Source organism: Apus apus, chromosome 10, assembly GCF_020740795.1.
Source record: "Apus apus isolate bApuApu2 chromosome 10, bApuApu2.pri.cur, whole genome shotgun sequence".
Taxonomy (NCBI): domain Eukaryota; kingdom Metazoa; phylum Chordata; class Aves; order Apodiformes; family Apodidae; genus Apus; species Apus apus.
In genome coordinates this window covers 14,672,708-14,699,418 of record NC_067291.1, presented here as the reverse complement: position 1 = coordinate 14,699,418, position 26,711 = coordinate 14,672,708, and the positions used below count along the sequence as shown (strand labels likewise).

General features: G+C 42.7%; 1 protein-coding gene across 8 annotated transcripts in view; it reads left to right on the top strand.

Moving 5' to 3' along the window:
• Positions 1-26,711, top strand: part of AKAP13 (A-kinase anchoring protein 13) — a 159,224-nt gene that overhangs the window by 124,399 nt on the left and 8,114 nt on the right. For 4 of the 8 annotated variants that reach the window (XM_051628923.1, XM_051628920.1, XM_051628921.1 and 1 more), the window contains 22 exons: positions 376-418; positions 1,686-1,791; positions 6,582-6,753; positions 9,503-9,570; positions 10,378-10,444; positions 11,511-11,646; positions 12,314-12,426; positions 13,348-13,494; positions 14,110-14,360; positions 14,980-15,105; positions 15,210-15,327; positions 15,852-16,100; positions 18,340-18,416; positions 19,784-19,965; positions 20,043-20,125; positions 20,449-20,628; positions 21,343-21,507; positions 22,611-22,679; positions 23,581-23,651; positions 24,172-24,216; positions 25,276-25,326; positions 25,729-26,178. In XM_051628923.1, coding sequence (XP_051484883.1) covers positions 376-418; positions 1,686-1,791; positions 6,582-6,753; positions 9,503-9,570; positions 10,378-10,444; positions 11,511-11,646; positions 12,314-12,426; positions 13,348-13,494; positions 14,110-14,360; positions 14,980-15,105; positions 15,210-15,327; positions 15,852-16,100; positions 18,340-18,416; positions 19,784-19,965; positions 20,043-20,125; positions 20,449-20,628; positions 21,343-21,507; positions 22,611-22,679; positions 23,581-23,651; positions 24,172-24,216; positions 25,276-25,326; positions 25,729-26,178 — 2,969 coding nt within the window. The remainder of the gene's footprint in view (positions 1-375; positions 419-1,685; positions 1,792-6,581; positions 6,754-9,502; positions 9,571-10,377; positions 10,445-11,510; positions 11,647-12,313; positions 12,427-13,347; positions 13,495-14,109; positions 14,361-14,979; positions 15,106-15,209; positions 15,328-15,851; positions 16,101-18,339; positions 18,417-19,783; positions 19,966-20,042; positions 20,126-20,448; positions 20,629-21,342; positions 21,508-22,610; positions 22,680-23,580; positions 23,652-24,171; positions 24,217-25,275; positions 25,327-25,728; positions 26,179-26,711) is intronic. The other 4 variants (XM_051628924.1, XM_051628922.1, XM_051628918.1 and 1 more) reach the window with 3 other exon arrangements.

Below are 26,711 nucleotides of genomic sequence, written 5' to 3'. Positions count from 1 at the left end.
GTGTTGTACAATAGGTTCTTTCTAATGGTGTATAAATAAGCACATTGTGGCAGAATGATTCTCATTTATATATATTGTCATTGAATTGGCAGTTCTGATTCAGATACCCTGATTTACCAGCACATTTAACATCCCTTGCTTGATAGCTGAAGAGCAATAAAAATGCTAAGCAGGCTTTCACCTCAGCATCTAATTTGAGAGCACCTAAGGGTACTGGGAATAGCCTTTATTCTGAGCACGTCTTCTAAACACTCACTTCTGGAAAACATTTCCCCTTCCTTTTGAACCATCCAAATATGCAAGCTATGTTCTTAAAATCAGTAGGCTGAGATTGCAGTCTAACATGTTGCCCCCCACCCCTCCATTTTTTTCCAGGTACCCAGGCATTCGGCAGCTCCACGGGTTCCTCAGTTCAGAGGTATGGTATTCTGGGGGTACCACATCTTTTCTGATGGGACTCCTGTAGTGGACTCTGGTTTGGACACCTAAAAGCCTTCATGGCACCAGAGCACTTCAGCTGAAATCACAAGTTGTCAAAGCTTGTGAAAATCAGCCCTGTGTGTCTCAAAGCTGAAGAATATTTTAGATCATAGAATGTGAAAGTCTGGTTTAGGCCTTTTCTCTAACAAGACTTTGTGTTTACTCGCAGCTAATAACAGATTATCTGTTACCAAATAGTTTATGTGTTTACCTTGAGATTATATTGTACACTAAAAGTAGTCGTTACTCTGTTTGGTGAATTCTGTCTATATTTCTCTAACAAATGCCAAAATGATCATGTTTTTCTACATTACTTTACATCCTTGCAAGCTGTAGAGAGGAGATAATCTTCTGTTGGGTGCTGGCTTTAAAAGCACTTCCACGGAGGAAGGATGTTTGTGGCACCAAAGGAGCTGGGTGTCTGGTCTCTGTGTCACTGATAGCTGCAGCTTTATTTTGTGGCTGGGAGGCTCTTCACCTCTGCTCGCTTGCTGCTGGTTTCTTCCCCTTGATTTCATTTGTTTTTCTGCTGTTGTGCTTTTGGCTTGTGTTGTACTTGCTATTGACAGACTTTTTCTTTAATGAAATAATCATTTCCTCTGTGATTTTATTCTTCTAAAGAAGTCATAAGCTTGTGTGTGAAGATACTGACAGAAAATATCTGACATCTCAGAAATGCCTGAATACCATACAAATAACCACTGCTGCTTATTGGTATTCTCATCTCTGCTTTGCAGACAGTGTGGTGTCTGTTAAAGACATTCACTGCCTTTTCAGAGTTCATTAGATGTCTTTCTCTGGAAGGAGATTTCTGTTTAAAGGATTTGTGCTTGTCTTTCCCTTTCTGTCTGAAATTTCCATGGTTAAATGACAAGACTGCCTGTGTACCTGCAGATTTGCCATGTAAGGGAGCAGGTCCTGAGCCAGTTACTGGTTATTTGGCCCGGTAGCAGCAGAGGGTGCTATGGCATAGTTTGAGAATGGAGATTGCTTAAAAATAGATAAAAGGATTCCTTGAAATATATAACAAACTACTGGATTGGTATTTTTTCTTCACTTTGCCTTCTCTAGTAAACACCATAAAGTAACCCATGACTATTGGATAATAAATGCATATGTCTTTTTAAAAAAGAATCTTATCGATTTAGAAGATGCTTTGGGAAAAAATAAAAGTAAAACCAACTTTTTTTCCTTTTTCATTTTAGCATATCTGAAGAGAGCAGCAGTGTCCCTGCTGGTAAAAGTGGAACAAAAGTCAGTCGCACCTTCAGCTACCTCAGGAATAAAATGTCCAGCAGCAAGAAGAGCAAAGTAAGTGCTTCTTGTGGTTTACACAGCTGTGAAATATCCATAGATAGCAGAGATTATTTTTGTATTTCATTGTGTTTCCATAGGATGGTATCTGACTTTGGTTTTTTTTATTACTTTTGTGAGGGGAGGATTCTTTTTGGGGTAATAAGGAATAGCTACATGGGAAATCTTAGCACCCCCAAAATTGAAAGGCATCTGAGGTGAGATTTCCTGTGCAATGTTTTTGCCTCTTTTCCCCACAGAATGAAATTTCATTTATTATAGAGAATAGATTGTGCTCCTGCATAAGTTAGGGCTTTGCAGTGATTGATGGGTCTAATTTTTACAGAACCTGAGAAGTGTTTAATAAAATGAGGATAGGAGCTGCAAGAAGGGACTGGTTGCCACAAAGTTGCTAGAGAAGCTGCTCAAACTGTGACCTTTAGTGATGGCCAATATTTATATTAACCCCCTTTTTTTGTCCTTAAAACCCTGGGATTTAATTTGCTAAAGGTTAAACACTGCTCAGAATAGCTGAATTTTCTTGGAACAGTATTGGTTGCAGAAATAATTGACGCTAAAGACTTCACACAAAAGGCCTGATGTTGCCTTAGATTGTCCCCTGAATATTAATATATGTTTGGGGTATTTTCAGCTTGTTTGGATTTATACTCAAATCTCACCTTAGTTTATCATGTCTGACCGAAGCTCAGAGCACGTTTACCTCATACTGGGCAATGTGTATTATATAGTGAAGTGATGTGTAGCTGATCCATTGGTAGATGCTATCAGAAGGCCCCAGAGCCACATAATTACATGTTCTATTGAGTGTCTAAATAGCAAACAGGAAACAAAATGTGGCACAATGAGTATTGTGCCCATCGCAGAGTAAGACTTGTATGAAGCCTACATGCTGTGGGAGGGGTCCTGTTTCATCTCCACTGGCAAACTTGATTTTAGCCTTTCCCAACATAAAGCACTTGATATTTCAGCCTGAGTCTTCCCCTAGCACAGCTGGGTTTGTGTGTTCTTATGGTCCAATGCACGTACACTTTTTGCGAAGATTGCATCACCTTTGCAAAGAGCTACCAGCTGTAGTGAGATCAGTCATCCTAACACACAGTTCCTCTTTATGGATCTGCCTTTAAAGATGCCAGCTGCAAGTTCCAGCAGCTCAGAGCTACTACTGTGCAGCTTTGAAACAATGCTTTTGCCTCCTGCAAAGTACAATGTAAAAAAAAAAAAAAAATATTACCTGTTTACACAGAAACCTCTGTGCAAACACTGGTGAGAAGTTGTGGAGTGTGTTGTGAAGCCTGTGAATGAGACTGGAAATTCATTAACTGGTTCTTGCACTTTACGTTTATAATCTCTAAAGCAAGAACTGGAGATATATATAAAAGGGATCTGGTCGGGACAGGTAAGAAAATACAACAGAAGGGCTTTGAGATACATTATTTGCTTTTGTTAAATAAGTAGGGTCTGATTTCACTAATTTCTTGATTGTGTCTGAAACTCTTGATAAAGAATTGCTCCAAAATCCCAACAATAATACACACTACAAAAATTGCAGCTCGCATCAGTTCTGTTATTTTTGCTAACTAAAACCCCATAGTGTCATTCAAATTACAATTTCAAATCTGCTTACAGTGGAATGTTTGCATGACAGACGTTTTTGGGGTTTCAGCTGTAAATTTGAATAATTTGACCTAGAAATTCTTGGGAACAGTGAGTTATGTGTGATGAAAACCTGTAAGAGTTAAAAAGAAAAGCAACAAACCTTGAAAGAGGAAGTTGGACCGGAAGAGGGTTTCTGCTGCTGTCTGGGCTTTCAGGAGGGAGAGAGGCTTCAACTTTTTTCCAGATAGGTTTTACTTTTCTCCAAACCTTCAGAAATGCACCCTTTTCTAAGATGAACTGTAAAATAAAGCACATCTAAGCCTACTAATGGCAACGGTTCTTCTTGAAAATGGTGTCAAACAGTTATGTAAAAACACCTGTAAAAATAAAGGGGTATTGGGATTATTAACTGGAGAGGATACTGAGAGAAGTTTGTGAGAGTTTACCCATGTCTGACATGTATTTTGCAAATCTCTTGAAATTAGCAGTGTGCACTGATTCACGTTTGGGAAGAATAAAACATACTGTATCTGTGTCAATTAGAAAAAAAAAAACACTATTAATATTCTTCGTTTAGGTAGAGAGGTTCTGGGAAATGACGACAGAAAATTAGCATGAGTAATTTCTCTTTTTGCTGGACTTGCGCAGTTATTAGGCAGGGCTGTAGCACCAACAGCCTCGTGGTGTATATAGCCAGGGCTGGAGGTGTCTGAAGGGTCCAAGAGACAGGGACTGTTTGTGACCTGTAGAGCAGGAGGAGAGCAAACACCTGAAACCTTTTTGCTTGGGAGATCTTCTGCAGCTCTTTGTTTGCTGAAGCAACACTGAGGTATGTTAAAATTCACTTTTTTCAGTATCCCAAGCATCACAGAGGGTTTGATTTACCACCCTCTGCCTTTTAAATGGCTGATATTATATTGACTTCTGACTTCTAAAATATTAATCCCATCCTTTCCTGGCTCTATTTCTTTTTTAGCAGGGGAAGCTAGGGTAGGGCAAGATGAAAGAAGTAGCAAAGTAGCTAAAATCATCTTCAAGGAAGTTAGCAGCAATCGTCCCGCCCTCCCCCTTTTGCTCAACTCCTCTGTGACTGCAGGCCCCCCCGGGCAGCTCTGGGTGGTCAGGATGGGCTAGTGCTGGTGGGGAGCAGCTCTCCTGCCCCCACAGGAAGGATGTCGATAAAATGGAGTAGATTTGCTGAAGTACCTCAAATAACAGTGAAGCTGGTAGGACTGAAGCATTGGGAGGTAAGAGCTTTGTGGTTATTTCGGAGCAGGACCCGGGGCTGCTGCAGGCTCAGTTATTTTGGGCTGTGTGACCGATTTGGGTACCTGTCGTGTCTGTCAGTGCACGTCGGAGAAGGTTCAGCCATTGTTTTTACAATCCTTTTAACAAAAAACAAGTTAGAGTAACTGTCACAGAAAAAAAAAGTGATTTTGAGACCTCAAATTTCAACAGTATGGCTGGCATCCCGCATACCAAGGTTGCTCTTTCCTCCTTAAAAGTGCTGCATCCGTTTCCTGTTTTTCCTGGGGTTGTTCAGCATAAATTACAGTGTTTTTACAGTAATTTTTATGAAGATGGGGTATTATTCCAGACTTGGCATTAACTTGGTACCATCAACCAAGGACTAAACTGGACAGTTTTAGTTCTTGAATCCTGCCGGGCTGGACACAGTTAAAGGTGGTCAGGTCAGCAGATGCAGAGCAGCGTTGTGGAGGTTTATGTGGGGTGGTGGTTCTGACCTGATGACTCAAACGAGGTGAAGATGTGCCAAAAAGCAGACTCTTCGTGGCAGGTTTGCTGCTTCAGACAGGATTATTGCATAGCTGTAACGCTCCTAGTTCTGCTTATTTGCAGAATAAAATAGCATTTAAGGCCAGTAAACAGACCTTCTGTTTATGAGGCTTTGCAAGGAGAGACTCCGACACTGGCATGCTGCCTAGGGTGTGTTGAGAGAGAGGAGACTGAGTTACTGAGGGGAAGCTAAGTTACTGATTATTTGAGTGTGTCATCAAAGGCTCAAAAGTTTTGCTGCCAGTGGGACCTGTTTTAACCACTTAGTGGCGTTTACTCACATGGGCTGCTCTGCAGCTTTCTGATGTTAAGGCTGTGACAATATTTAGCAAAGGGCACATGACATATAAATAATGAAATGCCAAGATAAGCTTACAGAAGCTTTTACCAATTTCTGGTTAAGCTTCTCTTTCAGATGCCCTGAAATCTGCAGTAACAGTGAAGATACAGATCTGGAGCTGAACTCTCTGTTAGATGTTTTGTAGGGTGGTGCATAGAAATTCAAGAAGTCTCTTTATTTCAAATCTGGAGGTTTTATATGGAGTTTCCTTTAAAAAATTATTTGGGAGAATTCCGAATCCATGAAAGGCAGCAGGGAAAAATACTTCAAATTTTTAGTATTTAGCATTTTCTGTCTCAGGTAGCAATAGAAAGGTACCCAAGAACTCATCTAAAAGCTGGAGAAACTGGCTGTGTTTGTCATCTTGCCAATACTGAGTAGCACAGAGGTTGAACCCTGGCTTCCAGAAGACAAGATAATCTTTGATGGTGTTGCTGTTGTTCCTCTGCCTTTCCATGGTGCCACATTTTGAGAGTTTGTGAAAGATCCAGTTCCCCAGAAAGCTTCACATGGGTACTTGGAGTTGTATGAAACTGTTGAAAAAGTAGTTAGACAGAAGTAAAATGGAGGTAGAAATGTTCTGACAGGCACTGAGGAAGAGCTTGCATTTTCCATTAAAAATGCAGTTGCAAAGCATGAGTCTTGTGAGTTGGCCTTAAAAATTAACTGTGTTGGAAGTTGATTCACTTTACATGTGGTGTTTGTATTTAACAAAATTCATTGAATGTGCTGAAGAGATTGATGAGAGCCCAGAAGAAAACCAAGTAAATATAAAACAACGGTGGAAGAAAATCACTGCCTTCAGAATAGGCTTAATTTTGTCTCTGCTGGATGAGACACCTGTGCAGAAGGGTCTGTGAGTCAATAGTGTGTTAATCCACATCCATGGGGGCTGCAAGCTGATATTTTAGGTCTGTTGTGCAGACACATGACTATTGTTAAGGTGCGCGCTGATCGATACAGTCTTAGTGCCGAAGGCAAACACTGAAGAATCTGTAACTAGAGAACAGACCTCTGCAAAGTAATGTGGCATTCGTTCCTTTTCTTTTGGCAGGAAAAAGAGAAAGATAAAGAGAAGTCTAAAGAGAAGGACAAAGATTCCAAGGAGAAAGAGAAAGATAAGAAGCTGTTAAATGGACATCTCTTCACTGCAATCTCCGTTGTAGCCCAAGCAACCTGTTACCACTGTATGAAACCTTTCAACAAGGATTCGTACTACTGTGCAAGTAAGTTGGGGAGGGGGGTTCCCTCCCTTCTTTTTGTATTTCAGTAAATGTGACATAGGAAACCTGAACCTTATGCTTTTTTTTTTTTTTTTGTCTTGCTCATGGATGTGGGGTGGCAGGGAGGCTTTGGAGATACTGATTCCTGGAGCAGCATGTTGCTGTATGGAAGCTGGACTGAAACGAGTTGTGGCTGCAACCTCCTTCCTAGCCTGTGCTCAGACATGGCAGGATCCTGCAGGATTTTCTGCCTCTGCTTGTTGGGGTGCATTATGGTCAGATGGAGGACTGTGGTGATTTCAGCTGCACGTTATGGCTTGGGGCTGAGGTGCTTTGTTGAGATAGATGGAGGATGGAGAAAGTTACCTTGGTTCATGGCTTTTATTTCTAATGAGTAAAAAAAATCCCACCCATGAAGCACTGCTTCGGTGAGCCCTCAGTGAGAACAGCATGATACCAAACGGAAGTGCTACCCCTCTTCTCCCTTTACACATGAAATTGCATCACAGCTGAAATGGCAACTACCTGTGTGCATGTGAAGTACGTGCAGTACCACGCAGGGGTACAGAAACCATGTCAGAGCCTGTGAGACTGGTGATTTTGTTCCCTTTTCTTATCAGACCATTTCTCATGCCTGTAGCTTGATAAGGTCAGCAGCACTTGTGTGGTTGAGACCAGCATGGTGACTGGTTCAACTGCAGAGTATGCAGACAAGTCTTTTCCCCACTGCAGCTCAGAGCTATCCCTTCCTCACTATTAGTAGTATTTTACACTCCAGTTGCCTAGAGTGAAGCATGTACGGGAATTGCTCACAGGCTGGAGCAGGAGGCTCTGCGTCTCTCTGCTCTTTCTGGCAGATAAGCAGTGTATAAATCATCTCTGATAAGCAGGGGAAGGAGCAGCCAGCTGAATCCCGAATGACAGTTTTGAGTTTCCTGGAAGAGAACCGATTTTAGCAAAGTTGTTTGTATGACACACACTCCGTGTCAGTCTGATGGGAAATGGAAAACATCGGCAGTTCTAAGCTCTCAGCTGCATCCTCTCCTTTTCCCCTCTTAAATTCTTTACAGCTTCTGAAGCCACTTAGAAAATTAAACATGCCGATGTAACTCTATATCCTAATGAGTTAAAATAATCCAACACTATCATATGTTTTAGCATAGATGTTATTTCCTTAATTTTCAAGTTACAACATTCTGACCAGGAAAGTTTGCTCAGGGCTCAGGTTGTAGGCTTAGGTCTGAGAGTGTTTCTGTCTGCCATCACTTCTTAAAATCAACCATGAAAGACCTCAGCTGACTGATAACCAGCAGCAGAGGCTCTGTTGTTCCTGTGCTGTTGCAGACTACTTTTTTTCCTACAGAAGTGATGGGAGTGTACTGCTACCATCTCTGTTTGCTCTACAGATGACTTTTTCTTAATGCCTTTTAAAAAACCTGAATCCTTTTAAATCAATGTCTCAACTTTTCAGTGATGCCTCCAGCTTCCTGAAATAGCTAATCAATGCTGACAGATTTAGCATGCTCTAAAACAAACGGGCAAGCAAAAAAATCCTAATTTTTAGTAACTCTCTGCCTGGTCTTTTTTATAATCAGTGATACAGAAACAAAGCTTTTGAGGTTTTTAACTATTAGTATTGGCAACATAGAGGAATTGGAGGAACTTCCTCTCTTCTGAAGAGTTGAATGGGAGGAATGAAGTCCTGAAACAAGATTTTCTGTCTAAAAAACCAAAATGCTTTGTTTCTAAATGGTACATACTAAAGAGCTGCCTTCAGGCTTTCAAGGCTTGAGTGTGAATTTAATGGGTCTGAATTGTCTTGCTGCCTCTTTTCATGCACCAGGAGCAAGTTCTGTTCCTCTTCCTTTTTTGATGTGAAAAATTATGCTGCTTGTGGGTTTTTGCAAGAACATGCAGGTTTCTTCGGTTTCTTGCACAGGAAATTGTGGGACATTGACAGAATAGCAACGCCCTTACCTCTCTCAAAATATCAGAAGAATTACTGGCTTTTATTGAGTAGGCCCAATTGTAAGAACTTTTAGGCATGTGAGCATATTTTGTCATTTTGGGTGTGGAATTTTTTCCTCTCATATTTCTTGAATAAATAATTCAGAACCATATTCTTACAGTGTAATGTGCACTTAAAAATAACTCATGATCTGTGTTAATATGTGTGATCATGAATGAGTGGAAATAACACATTTTTTCTAAGCTACGGATTATCATCCAAGAGCATTTGGTTCCTGTTGGCTGTAGTATGTCTGAGTTTATATAAATGAATGTCCCTGTCCTTTCCCAGTCTTTTGGATTCTATAATCCTTGTCTTGAGAAGAATATTTGTGTTTTCTGGTAAGACAGTGGCCCTACAATTGGTTTCTGTTTCTGTCTTCTACTTCTGCTTTCCACCTTATTTTTCTTTCAGATTAATAGCTCCATCTTTTTTCTTTTTCTATTTTTTTTTTAATTATTTAAGACCCATTAAGACCCTGATGACTCAACCTTGCATTGATTTTTAAACAGAATTTCCTGTTAAATTTCATGAGGAAAACTTGTTGACAAAAAAAGGGCTAATTATCCAGGAAAACAGCCTGTCTCTCAGTATCTGTAGCTACTCATGTAAGCCACAGTGATGCCTGAAAGTTGTAATTCTCAGCTGTGCAGGATAACAGCTTGGATTACAAATGGCAAAACCTGACCTGTTTTCTGTGGTTTTTTATTTAATTGGCTATTGTGTTGTTTTTACTTTTGACAGACTGCAATGCAATTGTTCACAAAGGCTGTAAGGAGAGTTTTGCTTCTTGTGCAAAGGTCAAAATGAAGGTAAGAGATTTCATCTACTCCACTGAATAAACAAAAAAAATTCAACGGTTTAGCATGCAGATATATACCATACATCCCAAAGTTTCCAGCTTGTTGGAAGGAATGTCAATCCCTGTGCTACAGTGAATAATTTCTCTGGACTCTCCTGAAATTCCCCAGAACCACATGTTAATACAGTAGTTTTTCCTTGAGCTCTGTAAAAGGTCCAGGTTGGTGCCACAGGCTGTTTGTCCCTGTGTCGTTCCCTGCAGTGCACAGGGCCTTATGGTGAGATAGTCTGTCCTGTGCTTGGATTAAAAAAAAAGACTTCACTGGCAAAGTTCAGGAGTGTCCAGCACCCTTAAATGCTACATCTCTTAATTCTCAAATGCTGCATTCTGTAATGTAGCATCATGTGTATATAATGCATAATGAAAACCGTAAAATATGTATGTTTATATGAGGATGTGCAGAATTCCTGCTTGCCCCAAATGCGAGGAACTTCTTCTGCAGTATGGTTCTCTAAGCTAGTTAATGTTTATACAATTATGATTTTCAGTTCTCTTCAATATTGTCAGTATTTTCTCTTCTAATTTTCCTATTTACTGCACATTTTTCCATTATTTTGCCCATTTCGTGGATGGCAACTGGGAGGAGAGGGATGCATGTGTGTGTGCCTGTGTGCATTTATATGTGTAAAAATACACACAGAGTCAAGAACTGATCTGAGAGGACTGAGGAAAAACACAACTTTTTATTTTAGTTATGTGGCACAGCCTGATGGGAGAAGGGAGGAAGAAATTACAGTGAATTTAATTTTTCTTTCAGCCACAGAGAGGGATGCTGCAGGCACATGATACCTCTTCGTTACCCACAGTAACCATGAGAAACAAAAGTAAGAAAACTTGCTTTCCTCTGCTTTGGTGATGGTCTGTATCTTCTGTATCAGAAGTTTTAATGAAGTGGCACAGAGTTCATTCACATCTGCAGTGTCCATATAACATTAAGCAAATATAAAGTCATCTCAGAATAACTACTTGACTGCTGTGACTTGCTGAAGGCCTTCAGTGGATGGGTCCACAACATCTGGAATGTGCAACCGATGTTCACTTACGTCTGGCATTGGAAAGATTATGTATTATAAAGTATTATACTAACAAAAATTCCTAAGATTACCAGTCAGGAGGATGCTTCTTCAAAATAATTTCTTTTTCATTAAATAGTCCTAATCTTTGAGGGACTAAAACCAGGAAATTTAATTTGGAATAGGAGCAATATTGACAAACTTTTCCTGGCTGTGCTGGGATACACACTGCACTGTCCAGCTACCCATTGTCACCCAGAGCAAGGAACAGGAATGGAACATCCCACGTGGGTTCTATAGTGCCGTGATCTGAGAAGGTCATTTAGTGATAGCTTGAAGGTCACTGTATAGAACCACACTGTATGATGCATATGTACCCACCATGGTATTTGTCATTAAATTCAGAGGTAGGAATCCAGAAAGCAGAAATACATCTGAAGAAAGGAAAATCTGGAATTAATTTGAAAACATTAGTTAAAGGTGCGTGATAGTATAATGAGATAAGGATTAGCATTTCTCTGTGGTGCATACTCATAGAGAAACCTATCTTAAACAGTTTGACCAGAAGCAGGAAGATATGTATAATTATAGGCCCAGGGAAATTAAAAAACACCATAGATTACCATATGTGATTATTTATCAAATAAAATTAAATTCCATTTCCCAAGTGAATGTTTAAGTCTAGTGCAATGCAGTCAGCTCTGCACAGTGGTCCATGTTCTCTCCTTCATGCAGCTGTTTCTAACAGCTGAAATCTTCTGGTGAGGACTCTAGAAGGAAGAGGAAGTGACTTTTACAGCCTGATTTCTCTGTGCCATCATCATGGCAGTTAGCAGTGCAGTTACATGAGTTGACTCTTCTGACCCTTCCCTTGCAGGCTCACAGCCCAAGGAGCGCCCTCGTTCTGCAATACTCGCTCCTGATGAAAACACTGTCACCTCAATATTCAACAACAGGAGATCACAACAGACTACAGCACTTTCAAAAAGTGTCTCAATACAGAACATTGCAGGGTAAGTTTTCTCCCTGTGCATGAGTGTATGTGTATTCCCTGACACTGCAAGCTTAGAGAAATTCTCATCTCATTAAAAATAAATTAATGTACTGTGATTTGTGTTAAAGGTACAAAAGAGGATTGCAAAACCAGAAATAGCCATATTTCATGTTAAATCATTGGTTTCCTTCTGCACAGTCAGGCTTGTCTGGGTTAGTTTAGTCATGGCATGAGTTCAGAAGCTTCTGAGTTAGTCTGGTTATATTCAAGACCACTTCATAGAGATGCTCTGGCCTCCAAGAGGGAGTTTCTTGCCTTGTGCTGGGTATGATGCAAGCACACATTTGCAGCTCAGGTATAGTATTCACTTCTGTGTGCATAATGGTATAGTGGGGACACAGAGCTGTGATCTTAATGGTGTTTTAGGACTGTGTTATACATAATTAAATACAAACATAAAAAAGAATGAAATCTAATTTATTGTTCCTACACTATCTGCATAGTGAGCAATGTTAAACACAGGATGATGGCAGGGACTAGGATGTTCTAGATACTTTGAATGCTCTGTATATTCCTGGTGAAATTTATTTCAACCCATTCTTCTGATCCTTCTTGGTGATAAAGACTCTTAGATGGACTGCTTTTTGATACCATAAATTATAATATTGCGTTCTATTTTTCTACAGAGTTGGGAATGATGACAGCTTAATACACACTTGGAAATTCCTGTCACAGTCAACAGACTCTTTACATAAAATCAGTCGGGTGAATGAATCCATGGAATCACTGGTTGATGAAGGTAAGAGATCCCAGAGGGAAGGGATGCCATCCAGAGGGACCCTGGCTTGAAAGGTGGGCCCATGCTAACCACATGAAGTTCAACAATGCCAAGTGCAAGGTCCTGCACCTGGGTCACTGCAATCCCAAGCAGAAATGCAGGTTAGGCAGAGAATGGATTGAGAACAGTCTTGAGAAAAAGGACTTGGGGGTCTTGGTTGATGAGAAGAAGCTCAACGTGAGCCAGGAATCTGCACTTGCAGCCCAGGAAGCCAGTGCTGTCCTGGGCTTCATCAAAAGGAACGTGGCCAGCAGGTCAAGGGAGATGATTCTCCCCCATTACTCTGCTCTCATGAGACCCCACCTGGAGTACTGTGTTCAGTTCTGGGGCCCCCAAACATAAGGAAGACATGGAGCTGTTGGAGTGAGTCCTGAGGAGGGGCACAAAGATGATCAGAGGGCTGGAGCACCTCTACTTTGAGGGAAGCTGAGAGGGTCGGGCTGTTAAGCCTGGAGAAGAGAAGGCTCCAGAGAGACCTCATATCACTTTCCAGTATCTGAAGGGGCTACAGGAAAGCTGAAGAGAGCAGGTGGCAATAGGACAAGGGGTAACAATTTTAAACTTAAAGAAATGAGGGTTTTTGTCTTTTTATGTATCTATGATGTCATACTGCATATAAAGAATCCATTGTCTTTGAGCTAGAATTTGGTCTGTGTGAAACCCATGGACCAGTTTTGTGCAGCTAGCAAATAACGTTAAAAAGTGCTTTTCATAACATGATATTTACATGCTGTAAATCCATATGATCGTTTTTGTGTCAGTAAAAGAGATTGTGTGATGTCTGTGGTATGACAGAAAAAGCCTAAACCTAAATGAACAAACAGGAATCTCAAATGAGACAAGTTACCAGTAACTTAATGGCACATACATTGCTTTGTGAAGGTGCAGACATGAACGAAGGACAGCTGATGGGAGACCTGGAATTAGATTCCAAGCAGCTGGAGGCAGAGTCCTGGAGCCAAGTAGTGGACAGCAAGTTTCTACAGCAGCAGAACAAAGATGTTGTCAAACGACAAGATGTGATTTATGGTGAGAGATACCTGCATCTGAATTTTTCACTCTTTGTAGGGTAGCTTTTTGGTATATTCCTGTGCACAGATTTGGGAAGCTTCAGGTCAGTGAATACGAGCGTTGACTTAGTTTCCTCAGAATCTAAAGTTTCATTCCTTAAGTTCTTAGAAACATGATGTGTTCAGTGAAAGCTTTCTTTCTGCCTTTCACACATCCAGAAGACATAAAAAAACCCCAGAAATTCTCTCCTCGTTTGTCTACTCATGACATTTAATCTCTCTTACAGCAGAGCAGCTCACTAGCAGGTCTTGTCGTATAGGATGCAAGACCCATCCTGAATGGCAGAAGCACACTGTGTTGAGGCTGGCAGGAAGGTGTTAGGAAGGAGCAGATAACAGTGCTGAAGGTTCAGACCTCAGCAGCAGTGTCAAAAGCTCTTTATTGGTTGCCCCTGCCCTTCTATTTCTGCTACATATGAAAATATTGTTTCAATATTAATGTTTCAGTACCTCATATGAAATCTTCTGAAACCTCTTAGAAAATGTCCACTTTTTAATGGCCGCTTTTACATGGACTGTACACCCATGTACTCTAACATGACCTTGGTTTTGACCTTATTCTTATCCTATACAGAGCTGATGCAGACAGAAATGCATCACGTCCGTACCCTGAAGATCATGAACGACGTGTACAGCGCAGGGATGTTACAGGAACTGCAGTACGATCAACAAGTCGTGGACAAGATCTTTCCCTGCCTGGAAAACTTGCTGCACATCCACAGTCACTTCTTTCAGCGGATCTTGGAAAGGAAGAAGGAGTCGTTGGCAGATAAAAGTGAAAAGAACTTTGTTATCAAGAGGATAGGTGACATCCTAGTGAATCAAGTAAGCACTGGAAAAAGCCTGCGCTTCTGAGAGCACAGCTGGAAACCAGGCACTCTTCCTTCCCTCCTGTTCCTGCCTGTTAGTCACAACTGATGGCACCTCTACCCTTCACACAAGTGAAAATCTGTCTCTGCTTTTTGAAGCACATTTTGCTCTTTCAAGGGAAGGTCTAATGATTAAAGTGAATTTAGTTCATTTTGTGAGAGAGAGAAACATTCACTGACAGGCACAGAATTATTTGACCTTAGCCTAGAGGGTATGCAGTAGGCCACAGCCAAAATGTGCCCAGTGTGTTTCTTGGCTGAGTTACTGATCTGCTATTTAACTTCAGGTGGGTCATTTTAGGGTTTTTTTTCTGCACTTTTCCCCTCCTTTTTATCATGACTTTTTTGTTGTTGGCTTTTAAGCCTTGTGAGGTAGAATCCCAAATTCTTCATTGTGTGAACACAGTGAAGTTTTAAACTCGGCTCTTTACGTTCTAGAGATCTAATTGCATGTCTTGAGGATGCTTTGGTCTAATTTGGTTTCATCAAGTTCTTTTGAAAGACTGGCAGGCACTGCTGGGCTGTCACACCAGGAGCTCAGTGCAAATTGGATCTCTGTGTCTCGTGTCTTGCAGTTCTCTGGCGAGAGCGCTGAGCGAATGAAGAAAACGTACGGCAAATTCTGTGGGCATCACAATGAGGCAGTAAATAACTTCAAAGATCTGTACTCAAAGGACAAGCGGTTTCAGGCATTTGTCAAGGTAGGGCCTGGCAGAACAGACATAGTCAATGGAAAGAGTGTGTCCTTCTTGCATTCTGGTGAGTGTTTTGCTGCAGAACTGAAATTTTCATCTTTGTTCCTTAGAAAAAAATGAGCAGCTCCCTGGTGAGGCGTCTTGGGATATCTGAATGTATCTTATTGGTAACTCAGAGAATCACAAAGTACCCAGTCCTTTTACAAAGGATACTGCAGTACACCAAAGGTAGGCACCAGTTCCTCTATTCTAAGTGTGTATTTGTTCCTCCAGTGTAAATTTCTTGGATCCTTTTCAGCTGAAGCAGATTTTCTTAAAATAGACTGACCAGTCATTATTGTCTCACACCATTCTAATGAGATAACTCAGTTTCATATCTCCACTTAGGATTAGTTATTCAGGTGCCTTAATTTAGTTGTTACAAGTCTTTCTGTAGCTAATTATGGAGCAACATGCTTAGTCTCTAGAGTCTCCCAGGTTGTTTTTTTTGGTAATAGCTAAAATATGTGGCTAATTTGTGTAGCTTGTCTATACTGTCTTATATACAAGGTATATTGGAATAGTCCCCAATCTCAACCATATATGTGAAAAGTTTTGTGAAACTCTCCTTAGGGGTGAAAAATGCAGCCTGTCTGATGAAGTGTTAAAAAGTTATAATGTGAGAATTTGGGAGGGAGAAAAGGAAGGGAAATACAGAAGTTAGAGTCCACAAGGATGAAGTGAAATTAAGGTATTTCTCTTTCTGTTCAAAGAAAATGAAGTGGAACATGAAGACTTGACTCAGTCATTAAACCTCGTTAAAGATGTGATTGCTGCAGTCAATAGCAAAGTCAGCAATTATGAAAAGAAAATGCGTCTTGGTGAGATTTACAACCGGACGGATAGCAAGTCCATCATGAGGATGAAGAGTGGCCAGATGTTTGCAAGAGAGGACTTGAGGCATCGGAAGCTCATCCGAGATGGGCCTGTTTCCCTAAAAAGTGCAGCTGGTCGGTTAAAAGGTAAGACTAATTGACCTTCTGCTGGAGGAGGATACAGCTCATCCTCTCTGGATGTAGGATTAGTCCTCAGGTTGGTGTGTCTGGCCTTCATTCATACCTCTGCTTTGAGAGATTTTGACACAGCTTTCCCTGTGCCCTCCACTCACTTCCCGTCACAGCATTTCTAACTCCTCATGTTGTTTCTGGAGTGACAGGATAGTTGCTTTTCCTCCTGCGGACTGCATGGCTCCTGAGGGCTTGGGTGCACAGCCAAGGAGCAGAGTTGCTGGGTACTCCTTTGGGCTAGGAGAAGGCAATGGTGCTGCAGCTGCCCGGAGCAGTGAGTCAGATCTCTGTGCCACCATGTGTGTGTGTAGCAGTTCCAGGAACCGTGTTCACTGCATCTGAACGCCCACCTCAGCTTCCCAGTGGCTCTGCCCACCAGCAGCACTGCCTCTCCTGTGCTCCAAAGGCTGCAGTAGGGCTCCCCAGGCTCAGTGTTACCATCCCAGTTTCACTGAAGCTCCAGAGAGGTGTCCCAGGCAATTGTTGCTCTTGAACCTCTTTAGCTGCTGACGCAAACCGCTCAGGAGAGTCTCTGGTGTCCCTTCAGTTTCCTCTTGTTTGGTCAATGTTTTCTTGAAATGCTTTTTGTTTGTTATCAGATAGAAACAGTTTTTCTAAGGTGCTCTGCTCTGCTGAGCGCTGAAGTTTAAGTGAGTTTAAGTGCTAGATCTCCTGAGGAAGCCTTCAGCTGGGACTATGGTATCAGAGCACACAGAGCTGTGTCTCAGGCTTGGCAGGAAGCCTGGACTCTTCCCTTTCTTGCTCCCAGCATTAGCTGATTAAGCCAGGGTACTTAGACATGAATGGGATTGGTAGCCTGGTGCTGTGCAGGGAGACAGTGATAGCATGAAATTCCATCCTGTGTATGATTTATTTTAAGGTTTTGGAAACAAAGTTTACAGATGGTTTCTAGGCACCTAAGATTACTACTGACTTTAGATGGTGGATGAAGCAAGTTCTGCTGCTGTTATGAAATCTTATGATAAGTACAGGCTGCATTTGCATTTCTGTCATAGAAATGCATAAACATACTTCCATCTGTAGTGCAAACTCCTAGCAAAAGCAGGTCCTGCAGACAAACTGCAGAGCTCAGGGAAGGGAGAAGCTAGTTCATACATTCTGGCTATTTTACAGGATTTGAAATGGAGCAGAGTATAGGAAGAACTTTTCTTGAAGGTTTTTAGCATTTCACCTCTTGTAAAGTGCACAGACGATAGAAAAGAACAGTGCCAAATGCTGACTTTTGCAAAGCTCCCAAAGCTTTGAATTAATTTTGCAGCTTTGAATTTTAGTGGTTCTTTTACCTGGAATGGGTCCTGTCTTCTGAAAACAGAATGGAAGGAATATTCCCCAGGATGATATAACTTTTTGGTTTACTTCCTTTCTGTCATAAGATTTCCCAAGTACGTTACACAAAAACTCTTTCTACTGAGGGCTGTGGGTGGGGCATTGTACTGGGTAGTTGCTGTGCAAGTTTGTGATACGTCATTAGGAGACTCAGAAGGCTGTACGTGTGCTCTGGGAAAAAGCTGTATTCTGATTTAAAATCCTCTCTTGGCTTGATGTTGTGCTTCTTTCTCCCGCAAAATTAAGTCAGGTCCTGCATCTCACACAGGCTCTATCTGCTCCCCTTGAAGTTGCCAAGAGTTGTTTTTATGAGCAGAATTAGTGGTGGCTCCTGAAGTCAGTATTCCCTGGGAAAGAAACCTCAGCTGACAAATGTTGTTATTGCATGATAGTTTACACTCTGCAAACTACTCATCAAGAGAACCATAAACCCCAAAACTTCCTGTGCAGATACTTTGCTTGAGGGCTAAAATATGGATTGTTCAAGAAAACAGTGCTTCTATTCAGTAAGTGTCTCTAGCTTCCAATGTTACACCTATATTCTAATTGTTGAAAAGCATATGGCTGGAGAGAAGCACTCCTGATCTGACAGATGAGAGAAAATCCTGCAGGTTTCCCAGGTGCTGTTGCATTCTATGTAATGCAAAGTTGATTCAGATCTAACCTGACCCACCATCTCCAGGAGCTGCCAGCTCATCCTGCTAGCCAGGCAGTTGACCCTGCTTTCAGAATTTGCAAAAACAGCCATACCACTCCCAAGTGCTGGTATTCTTAAAAGAAATCTATTTTGCTATGCGTTTTGTGGTTATACTGCATTGGTATGCTTTTTTATTTATTATTTTTTCAGAAGCCCAGGCTGTTCTTCTCTCTGACGTGCTTGTATTCCTTCAGGAGAAGGATCAGAAGTATGTCTTTGCCTCACTGGTAAGGCTTCAACCTTTTCTCCTTCTTCCTTTTTTTCATCTGAGACCCTTGATGTGTGTTGTGCAGCGAAGCCAGTCATTGCCTGCTAAACAATTTTCTTGCTTCTAACATTTTCGTTTGCTGAGCAGACTCCATTATTTTTGATAGGAAAACATGTCTTCATGCCCCACCTCCCCTTTCTGCAGTGCCTTGGCACAGCTGATAATTGACCTTGAAAACCTGCCTGTCGCTTGATACGCTTACTGCTTTTCAGTTTGTGCAAATTGAAGCAGTGATTGGGGTGGGAGGAGGCAATGGGATAATGCAAACTTTGTAAAAATTAATCTTAGCAGAAAGAAATGTCCTAATACGTTGTGAGCTAATGGGGGGCTGAGGGGGTGGGAAAGGCCACTGCAGTAAATTCAACAGAATAGCTTGAAAATAAATGTCAGAGGAATGGGAAGAATATATTTGTAACACACAACACCAAAACCATTAGCTTTTGAAGGCAGGTCTCATGAAAGGGCTAGGGCCCTGCTAAAGAAAACATAGTACCTAATTGGGTCTGTTAGGGCTGTACCTTGCAGACATGGTCTAGACTGGCTAAACCATGTGACCTTTCCACACTTTGAACATTTTGAAAGCTGATAATTTGTTATTTCAGTTCCAATAGTCTGCACAGACTTGGTGCCCTACTCAGGGGGAGGTGATTTGCACACCAAGTGCTGCTAGCAAAACTGCTACCAGATCACCCCAGTGTAGTGTCCTGTAAAAGGCACAAAGGGGCTGACTCACATGGAGATGACACAACTGCAAAGGGACATTTAAACGAGCAGGCTGATTACCCAGAAACTGTAGCACACAATGGATGTCATCTTACACACAAGTCTTACCCATCATAGGAGTCAGCTATGAGCTTCTGAGAACAACAGGGGTTTTGTGGGATTTGCAAACAAGATGTTACTCCATCCCAGAGAGAGATTGCAAAGACAATGTGTGTGGAGCAGGCGCTACCAAGCTGCACTGAGTTTAAGGAGCTGTGATGTGAATGACAGAGAGAGTGTGGGCAGGAGGAGATGAGATCAAAGTGCTGCTGGAGTTGGAGCAAAAAAATGGTACAGTTTGCAAAACCACAATGTCAATTTTAAATGAATTCTTTGTTGAAATGGAACAAGGTGAAATGGCTTTTCCTACAGAACTGATTCAGGAAAGCAAGCTCTTCCGTGTTCTTTGACCCCTTTAAAATGATTTATTTTTAATTAGTCAGTAGGTTCAGAATGTGTTTACAATCTGAGGTAGTGGTATGGGCAGTAGGACCTTTTCCATACTATTTCACTTCTGGGAGCTGGTAGTGTTCACCCTCCTTAACAGTTTCTTTCCACCCAAAGGACCAGAAATCCACTGTGATATCTCTGAAGAAGCTGATTGTACGAGAAGTGGCTCATGAAGAGAAGGGCTTGTTCCTGATCAGCATGGGTGTAAAAGATCCTGAAATGGTGGAAGTCCATGCCAGCTCCAAAGAAGAGCGTAACGGCTGGATGCAGATCATTCAGGACACAATGAACACCATGTAAGCTACCAAACTTGTTCTTGTGAGGCAAGTGATGCACATGTTCTGTTAGTAACTGAGACATCTCTGTCGTTCAGGGATAAGGATGAAGACGAGGGAGTCCCTTGTGAGTCTGAGTTTGAAAAGAAAGTGTCGGATGCAAAAGTGAGAGGACTGAAAGGTAAAAACCTGCCTGGGACAGAGCGAGGGATTTTGAAAAATTTACAGGAATTTTTGACTTGGCTTTTGTGGTTGAGCTATGACTTTTTTCAAAGGAGTGAGAATCCTGGATCCAGAAAATAATTGCAATCCCTGTTTGCACCTCACCTTGCTTGCCTTATTTTTTGCTGAGCCTGCTGGGTGCTGATGCAGTGCAGGATTGTGCAGGGCACGGTTGTATCATCAGATTCCACTAGATGGGGCCAGTATCTCAAGAATTTCTCTGTTTCCTTGCTGAAGCTTTTATTTTCTGTCTTCATCTCCGTTTTCTGTTCACCTCCACAGAACAACTTCAGCAGAAGGATAAGCAGATCCTCCTCTTGCTGGAGGAGAAGGCCAAGATCTTCCGGGACATGGCAGACAGCTCTGTGCAAGAGGACATGCCAGGCTCCAGGCTGCTCTTCAGAGCCAACACAGAAGAGGCACCTAAAGGAGAGGCCATTATGAAAACTGCAATTAATGAAGGTGAGCAAGTCAGGGTGACAGGTTAATTACGCTAACCAGTGCACCCACCTTCAGTGAAGCCATCACTCCTCAAGCACCAGTTTTGCAGGGGAAGTATTCTCTTTGTTAGAATAACTGCATAGATAAGGAGATACTGCTGCCCACGGTATTGTCTCAGGGACAGGTAATGAGGATCAGGAAAGGAAGCAGATATTGGTGGCTGTTGGAAGAGGACAGAAAAGAAGTCAGCACAAAAATAGATCGTGCATTTAAACTACACTGGTGTCAGGAGCAGCACAGGATTTATCCTTGACTGAAATTTGGACCATCCAGACTTTTGCTGTGCTTCAGTCTCAGCAAGGTGTGAGAAGGGGCTTGGGTTCCAGCAGGCATGTCTGGTGCCTGCAAGGGGCAAGCCAGTCTGTCAACAAGTGCAAGGGTAGATAGAAACTTGAGCAAATTTCTGGTGTGAATTTTGGAGAGGCTAAAAATTAAGTGCTGTTCTCAGAGCACATCAGGGTTGCCCAAAGGAAGAGAAGAGGTGCAAGCCTATGCAGAGCTCCAGGAATTGAACTCAGTGGTCAGACAGACTGAGTTTTTGCAGGGAGGACACATACTGTTCTTATCATTGTCATAGAAGCATGGTTTTCTTAGTACAGCAAGTCTCAGGTAGGGATGAAAATAACTCAGAAGTCTGAGGTGGTCTTTAACAGAGATGACATTGCTTTTTATCAGTTGAACTGCTGCAAGACCTGGTGAACAGGAGCCTCGGCACTGCCCTCGGGCAGCAGGTCAGCAGCACTGCCATGGAACAAGAAGGAGGAGTGGGCCCCATCTCTCTCCCTAGAAGGGCAGAAACTTTTGGAGGATTTGACAGTCATCAGATGAATGCCTCCAAGTGTGAGTAGTTACATGTGTGCACATCAGCATTTGCTAATAATGCATAATGTCATTGTATCTTCTTGCTTCAAAGGACTCTAGCAGCTGGTGGTTTGGATTTCCCATCTCCTCTCCAATAATAGTTGATAGATTAAATAACAGATTAGGAAAAAAGCCTATGTACAAGTAGAGTTATGGTAGTTGAGACATGAGGATTAAACATCTGAACTCCTTTCTCTGTGCTCTAAATCGTCCTTCTTTACTTACACACCACATGAAATCATTTGGCTTCTTAAGGTATTTGTTTTTTCGTGTTCTCATTATAATATCTGGAGCTCTGTTCTTCGTTCCTCAGTTATCTTCTAGCAGAAGCCTGGTGCTGTTGGATTTGTGAATGGATGTGAGGGTATTGCTGAATCAAGCACCTTCTTCTGTGGCTCTGCTCTCTATGCATTTGTGTTCCACATACAATTGCGTGTGTTATTCCTGCAATTAAGTCTCTCCCAAACAAATGTGTGAATATTTATTTCAGCTGCATAGTTGGCTGCTTCCCAATGCTCTTTCTTTGGCCTAGTCATCAGAAACTTCCCTGTCCTAAAATTCCTTTCTCTGTGGTCTCTCACTCAAGCTCTCAGTACAGCCAGTTTTGCTGTGCTAGTGTCTGCCTCAGCATTGGGATTGTTGGACCTTGTCTGACCTGACCTTCTGTATTAAAGGAGCAGTGTTAGCTCCAGACAGTCAGACATGAGAAGTATGTAGAGTTTTTCCCAGCACTGCTGGAAAGCTGCAAAGCTCTCCACAGGCCTTGTCATCATAATGACAAATATATTCCCACTAAAGGGCTTTGTTTAGGGTTGTGCCTCTCTGTTGCAGTGATGAATGGGACAACTTCAAGGCTGTTCATTGCCCAGGTCTGCGTTTTCTGTAGAAATTTCCTCTTTTGAATTGGATTGTAATTCAATAATTGTAGGATCTTGGGTGAATTTAGAATAAGAATGCAGGGCCTGTTTGTTCAGCTGGATGTCAGGAGACATGAAACCCGACTTTCATCTCCAGTTCTGTTCACAACCTGTGCAACCTTGGGCAAGGCTTATAACTTGACTACCCTTTGTTCTCCCCTCCAGCAAAGCAGAAGGGAGGTGTTTCCTCCTGCAAAGAGGTGGAAGGTCCCAGGACATGGCGCAGGAGAGAAGGTCTGTTAGGAGGACTGGAGGTTCAGCCTTTAATAGCAAAGCCTGCCTGGGGGGTGGTGGGAGGAGAGGGCCTTTGCACTAGGTGCAGTGTCCTTCCCGTTGCTGCAGATACAGGTGTATGTGAAGTTGTTCAACATGAAAAGCCTGGCCATAGGGAGGTTACCAGTGCAGGTGTGGGTTTTCCCCATGGGCTGCATGTCAGCTGGCAAGGGGAATGCGAGAGTCTTGGCAAGAGCTAGAAGAACATGTGACTCCTTTGCTGTCTGAGAGCGGAAGGATGGCACAGGTGGAAGGTTCAAGCTCTCTTGGCCCTACAAGTCAGTTCATTCCTGCTCAGGAACACTGATATGACCTGTCCAAGGGAAAGTGAGAAGTCCAGTGTCCCTTTGAAGGTACAGGCTTCTGATAACTAAGGTTAAGGATAAAGCATTAGCATAAAATTACACAGGGTATTGGGCAGCAGTATCTGACCCAGCCGTAAATTGCGCTTCCACAAGAGAGGCATTGAAACTTTACCTGCAATAATATACCCTGATGTGATACTGCTGTTGCTCTCCATCTGCTCTTACTCTGCCTCATGTCTTCTCAGCAAGTATTCTTTGGTAGTAGACAGCAGTGCAGGGCTAGACAGCACACCAGCTGATAGGAGTGTGCCAAATTCATCAGCACATTGTCTGAAATCAAAGTCAATCCTAATCTGAATTTACATCCACTTTTTCTAGTAGCAGTGACTTGTTCTACATACATAGGGAGCAAATGCATTTAGTTAAAGTGTCAGGAGCTCTGTGTCCCCTTTTGTGAAACATCTAAGTTTCCTGTATTAAATTTCTCAGACATTAGCAAGTTCATCGATGGCTTAAAATGTTGAATAACCAGTGTCAATGCTGGCTGCTTCCTTTAGGTGGAGCAAAAGATGAAGGCGATGATGCTCAGGACCTTCGGAGAACAGAGTCAGACAGCATTTTAAAGAAGGTATCTCCTGGGTTTCTTTGTCTGCTGCCATCAAATTTGGATTTCAAGAGAGTGACAATCCAAAAATACCTGAACTTCTTGACAATTAGGAGTATCCTAATAAGTTAAAAATACAATAAAATTGGCAGTATGCAGTCAAAAAATGCTTTGCTGTAGCTAAAGTCCTGATCTGAAAACCGCAGCAAATCAGTAGTATTCCTTCGTGGCCCAGGTTATCTGCCATCTGCCTGCAGATCAGCTGAAACATGTGTTTAATTATGCATCCTTATTGAAATGATAAGGTCAACTATAACCTTGCACTTATTCTTACTTTGGATCAATGCATCATATAACTACAAAATGATACTTAATTAACATGCTATTTTATATTATTTTAACTTGCCTAAAAAACATGCATGAATTCTCCCAGAATGGAAGACAGAGGGGGGGGGGTTAATGTGGCTGTAATTAGTTCAGCTTCAGAACACATTTGCTGTGATTTCTCATTTGTCCTCATATTAAATCTGTGATCTTTTTATAGGGTGGAAATGCTAATCTGATGTTCATGTTGAAAAGGAATAATGAGGTAAGAATTGATTCTGTTGCTCAGCTGTTTCCTTCATTTAAGTGGCAAGTGAATTTATCTCAATAGGTGATAATGTAGAAGAAAATACATTTCATTTGCTAGAGTGCATGCAGACTTTTAAATACATTAAAGCTGAACCCACTGTGTCATTTATTTGTTTAACCTTGGATGCTTAGACAGGGAATTTGCTGATTGTCATCTGCTTGCCAGCAGGATGATATGTGCTGATTGTAGGCAGCAAGGGTGAATTTCCACTCAGATTCACAGGGCTGTATTTATTGTGCATCTGCAGACAGAGGGAGTTTAATTTTATGTTGCAGGTGCAGTGAATTGGGGCAATAAGTTTTATATTCTCCCTTTGATACACATTCATAACACCCAATTAGCATTAATGGCAGAATGAGAAGCAGTTCTCTTAATACTGGCTATTACACCACTATTGAAAGTGCTATGATGGTTTTTCTTCTTAAAAGAAGATAGGTTTGCATTTACCTGTATTTTCAGAGAGCCTCCATGAACACACCTGCTGTGCCCATGTACCTGCTAGCCCATGTACCTGCTGTATTGCAGTTTTTCTGTCTAATGACAGTGAGACTTGTAAGGGACAGCGGGGGTGGAAGAGTACAAATAGTCTGCATTCGTTTTAAGATTTCTTCTTTTTTCACCCCTGAAATTTTTAAGTGAACTGCCAGGTTTCATCCCAATTACTCTGCTTATTCTTAAGCAAGGAGTGCTGTGGGAAAAGGTTTGCAGAAACAGCCCGGCAGTTCCCATGAGGTGTTTGTGCCATTTGGTGCTTCTGCAGATGTTTCCTCCCCTGCTGCACTGACAGCTGGGAAAGTGAGGAAGATGATGCCATCTCTGAGAGTTGTCCAGGGATGTGTTTGTGTACTGGGGGATGATTAGGTCATTACAAGGGAAGAATGCAAAAAATGAGGGTATAGAGATGACCACACAGCTTGTTGCACCCAGTGGTGGGTCACAGTGGAAAAGGAGTGTGCTTTACATATACCCTGGCACCCAGTGAGATCTAATAGCAACGCTTTTGTTTTCTCGCAGCAGGTCCTCCAAACCATTACCAGCCTCCATAAGCTGCTCAGTGCTTTGCAGGTAGGCTTGGCTCTTCATCCTGCTTTTGCGTGCTGCTAGCCCAGGCCGTGCATCCCACAGGCAGCGACAGCCACATGCGCTTCGCTCCCCGTCTCCCCTTCTCCTTTGCTTGTGACATCCCTGCACAGATGAAGACCCTGTGGCTGGCTTGCAGGCAGTGTGCTGGCAGGTTGTAGGAATGAGATGCTGCCCAAATGAATGGGTGCTCACCTGAATTTGGGAAGCTGCTGGGGGAGATGCTCTGCCAGCATCCTCTGGCTAGCCCAGCCATAAGGCAGCAGTGCTGAGCTGTGAATTTGGTGGGGAAAGAAGGGGTTTGATTACAACACCCTGAGGTTTCCGTAGATGGAGTTTTTCTCCACGGAGAGGGCACTGCAGTGATTTGTGTCCCCATTCTTCTAGGGCGTTGTGCTGCAGCAGGACACTTACATCGAGGACCAGAAGCTGGCTCTGAGCGAGAGGGCTCTGTCCCGAAGCTTCTTCCGGCCGACTTCACTGCTGGAGCAGGAGAAGCAGCGCAACCTGGAGAAGCAGCGCCAGGAGCTGGCCAACCTGAAGAAGCAGCAGACACAGCACCAGGAGGAGAGGCGGAGGAGAGAGAAGGAGTGGGAAGTGCGGGAGAAGGAGCTGGCAGAGCAGGAGGCCCACCTGGCCCAGCGAGAGGAGCAGGTCCAGAGAGGGTGGCAGGAACTGGAGCGGGAGCGAGAGGAGCTGCAGGTGAAGAAGGCCTCCTACCAGCTTGACCTGGAGAGGCTTCGCACAGCACAGAAGCAGCTGGAGAGGGAGAAGGCGCAATTCAAGCAAGACGTGGAGCGCTTGGCTCAAATGCGGCAGGAGTCTGACCACAACCAGGTAAGTGCTGCCAACAGCCAGGCTGCTGGGGAAGCCCTGCCCTGCAGGGAGCTCCCGGAGTGCTGTGTGCCAGCAGTGATAGACTGATGCCAGCCCAGCCCCAGACATGCTGGATCTGGTATTTCAGACTGGCTCTTTCCTTGCACATGATGTGCAGGGCTGCATTTATTGCACCTGTTGCTGCTGAGGCATTGCCAGTCTTGGTACAACATGGTGTGTTCAGGATGCCTGGCTAATGCCAGGCAGGTGGTTCCTAGGTAGGTCCTGAGCAGCCTGAGCTGTTCCCACTTTTCTGTGCCGTGTGTTGATGGACAGCAGCGTGGAGGTGGCTGGCTTGCAGAGAGGATAACCTAGGCAGTCCCAGGAATTTGATATTGCCTTTGATTTTGGCTTTCACCTCATGGGGGCTGCGCTCAGGGGAGTGGTCAGGAAGATGAGACATCCTTCTCAGACACAGCCTGAGCATTGTGTGTTACCTGCACCCTCCAACTGTCACAAAAGCCACTTGAGAGGCTGATAATTGCAGAAGTCTG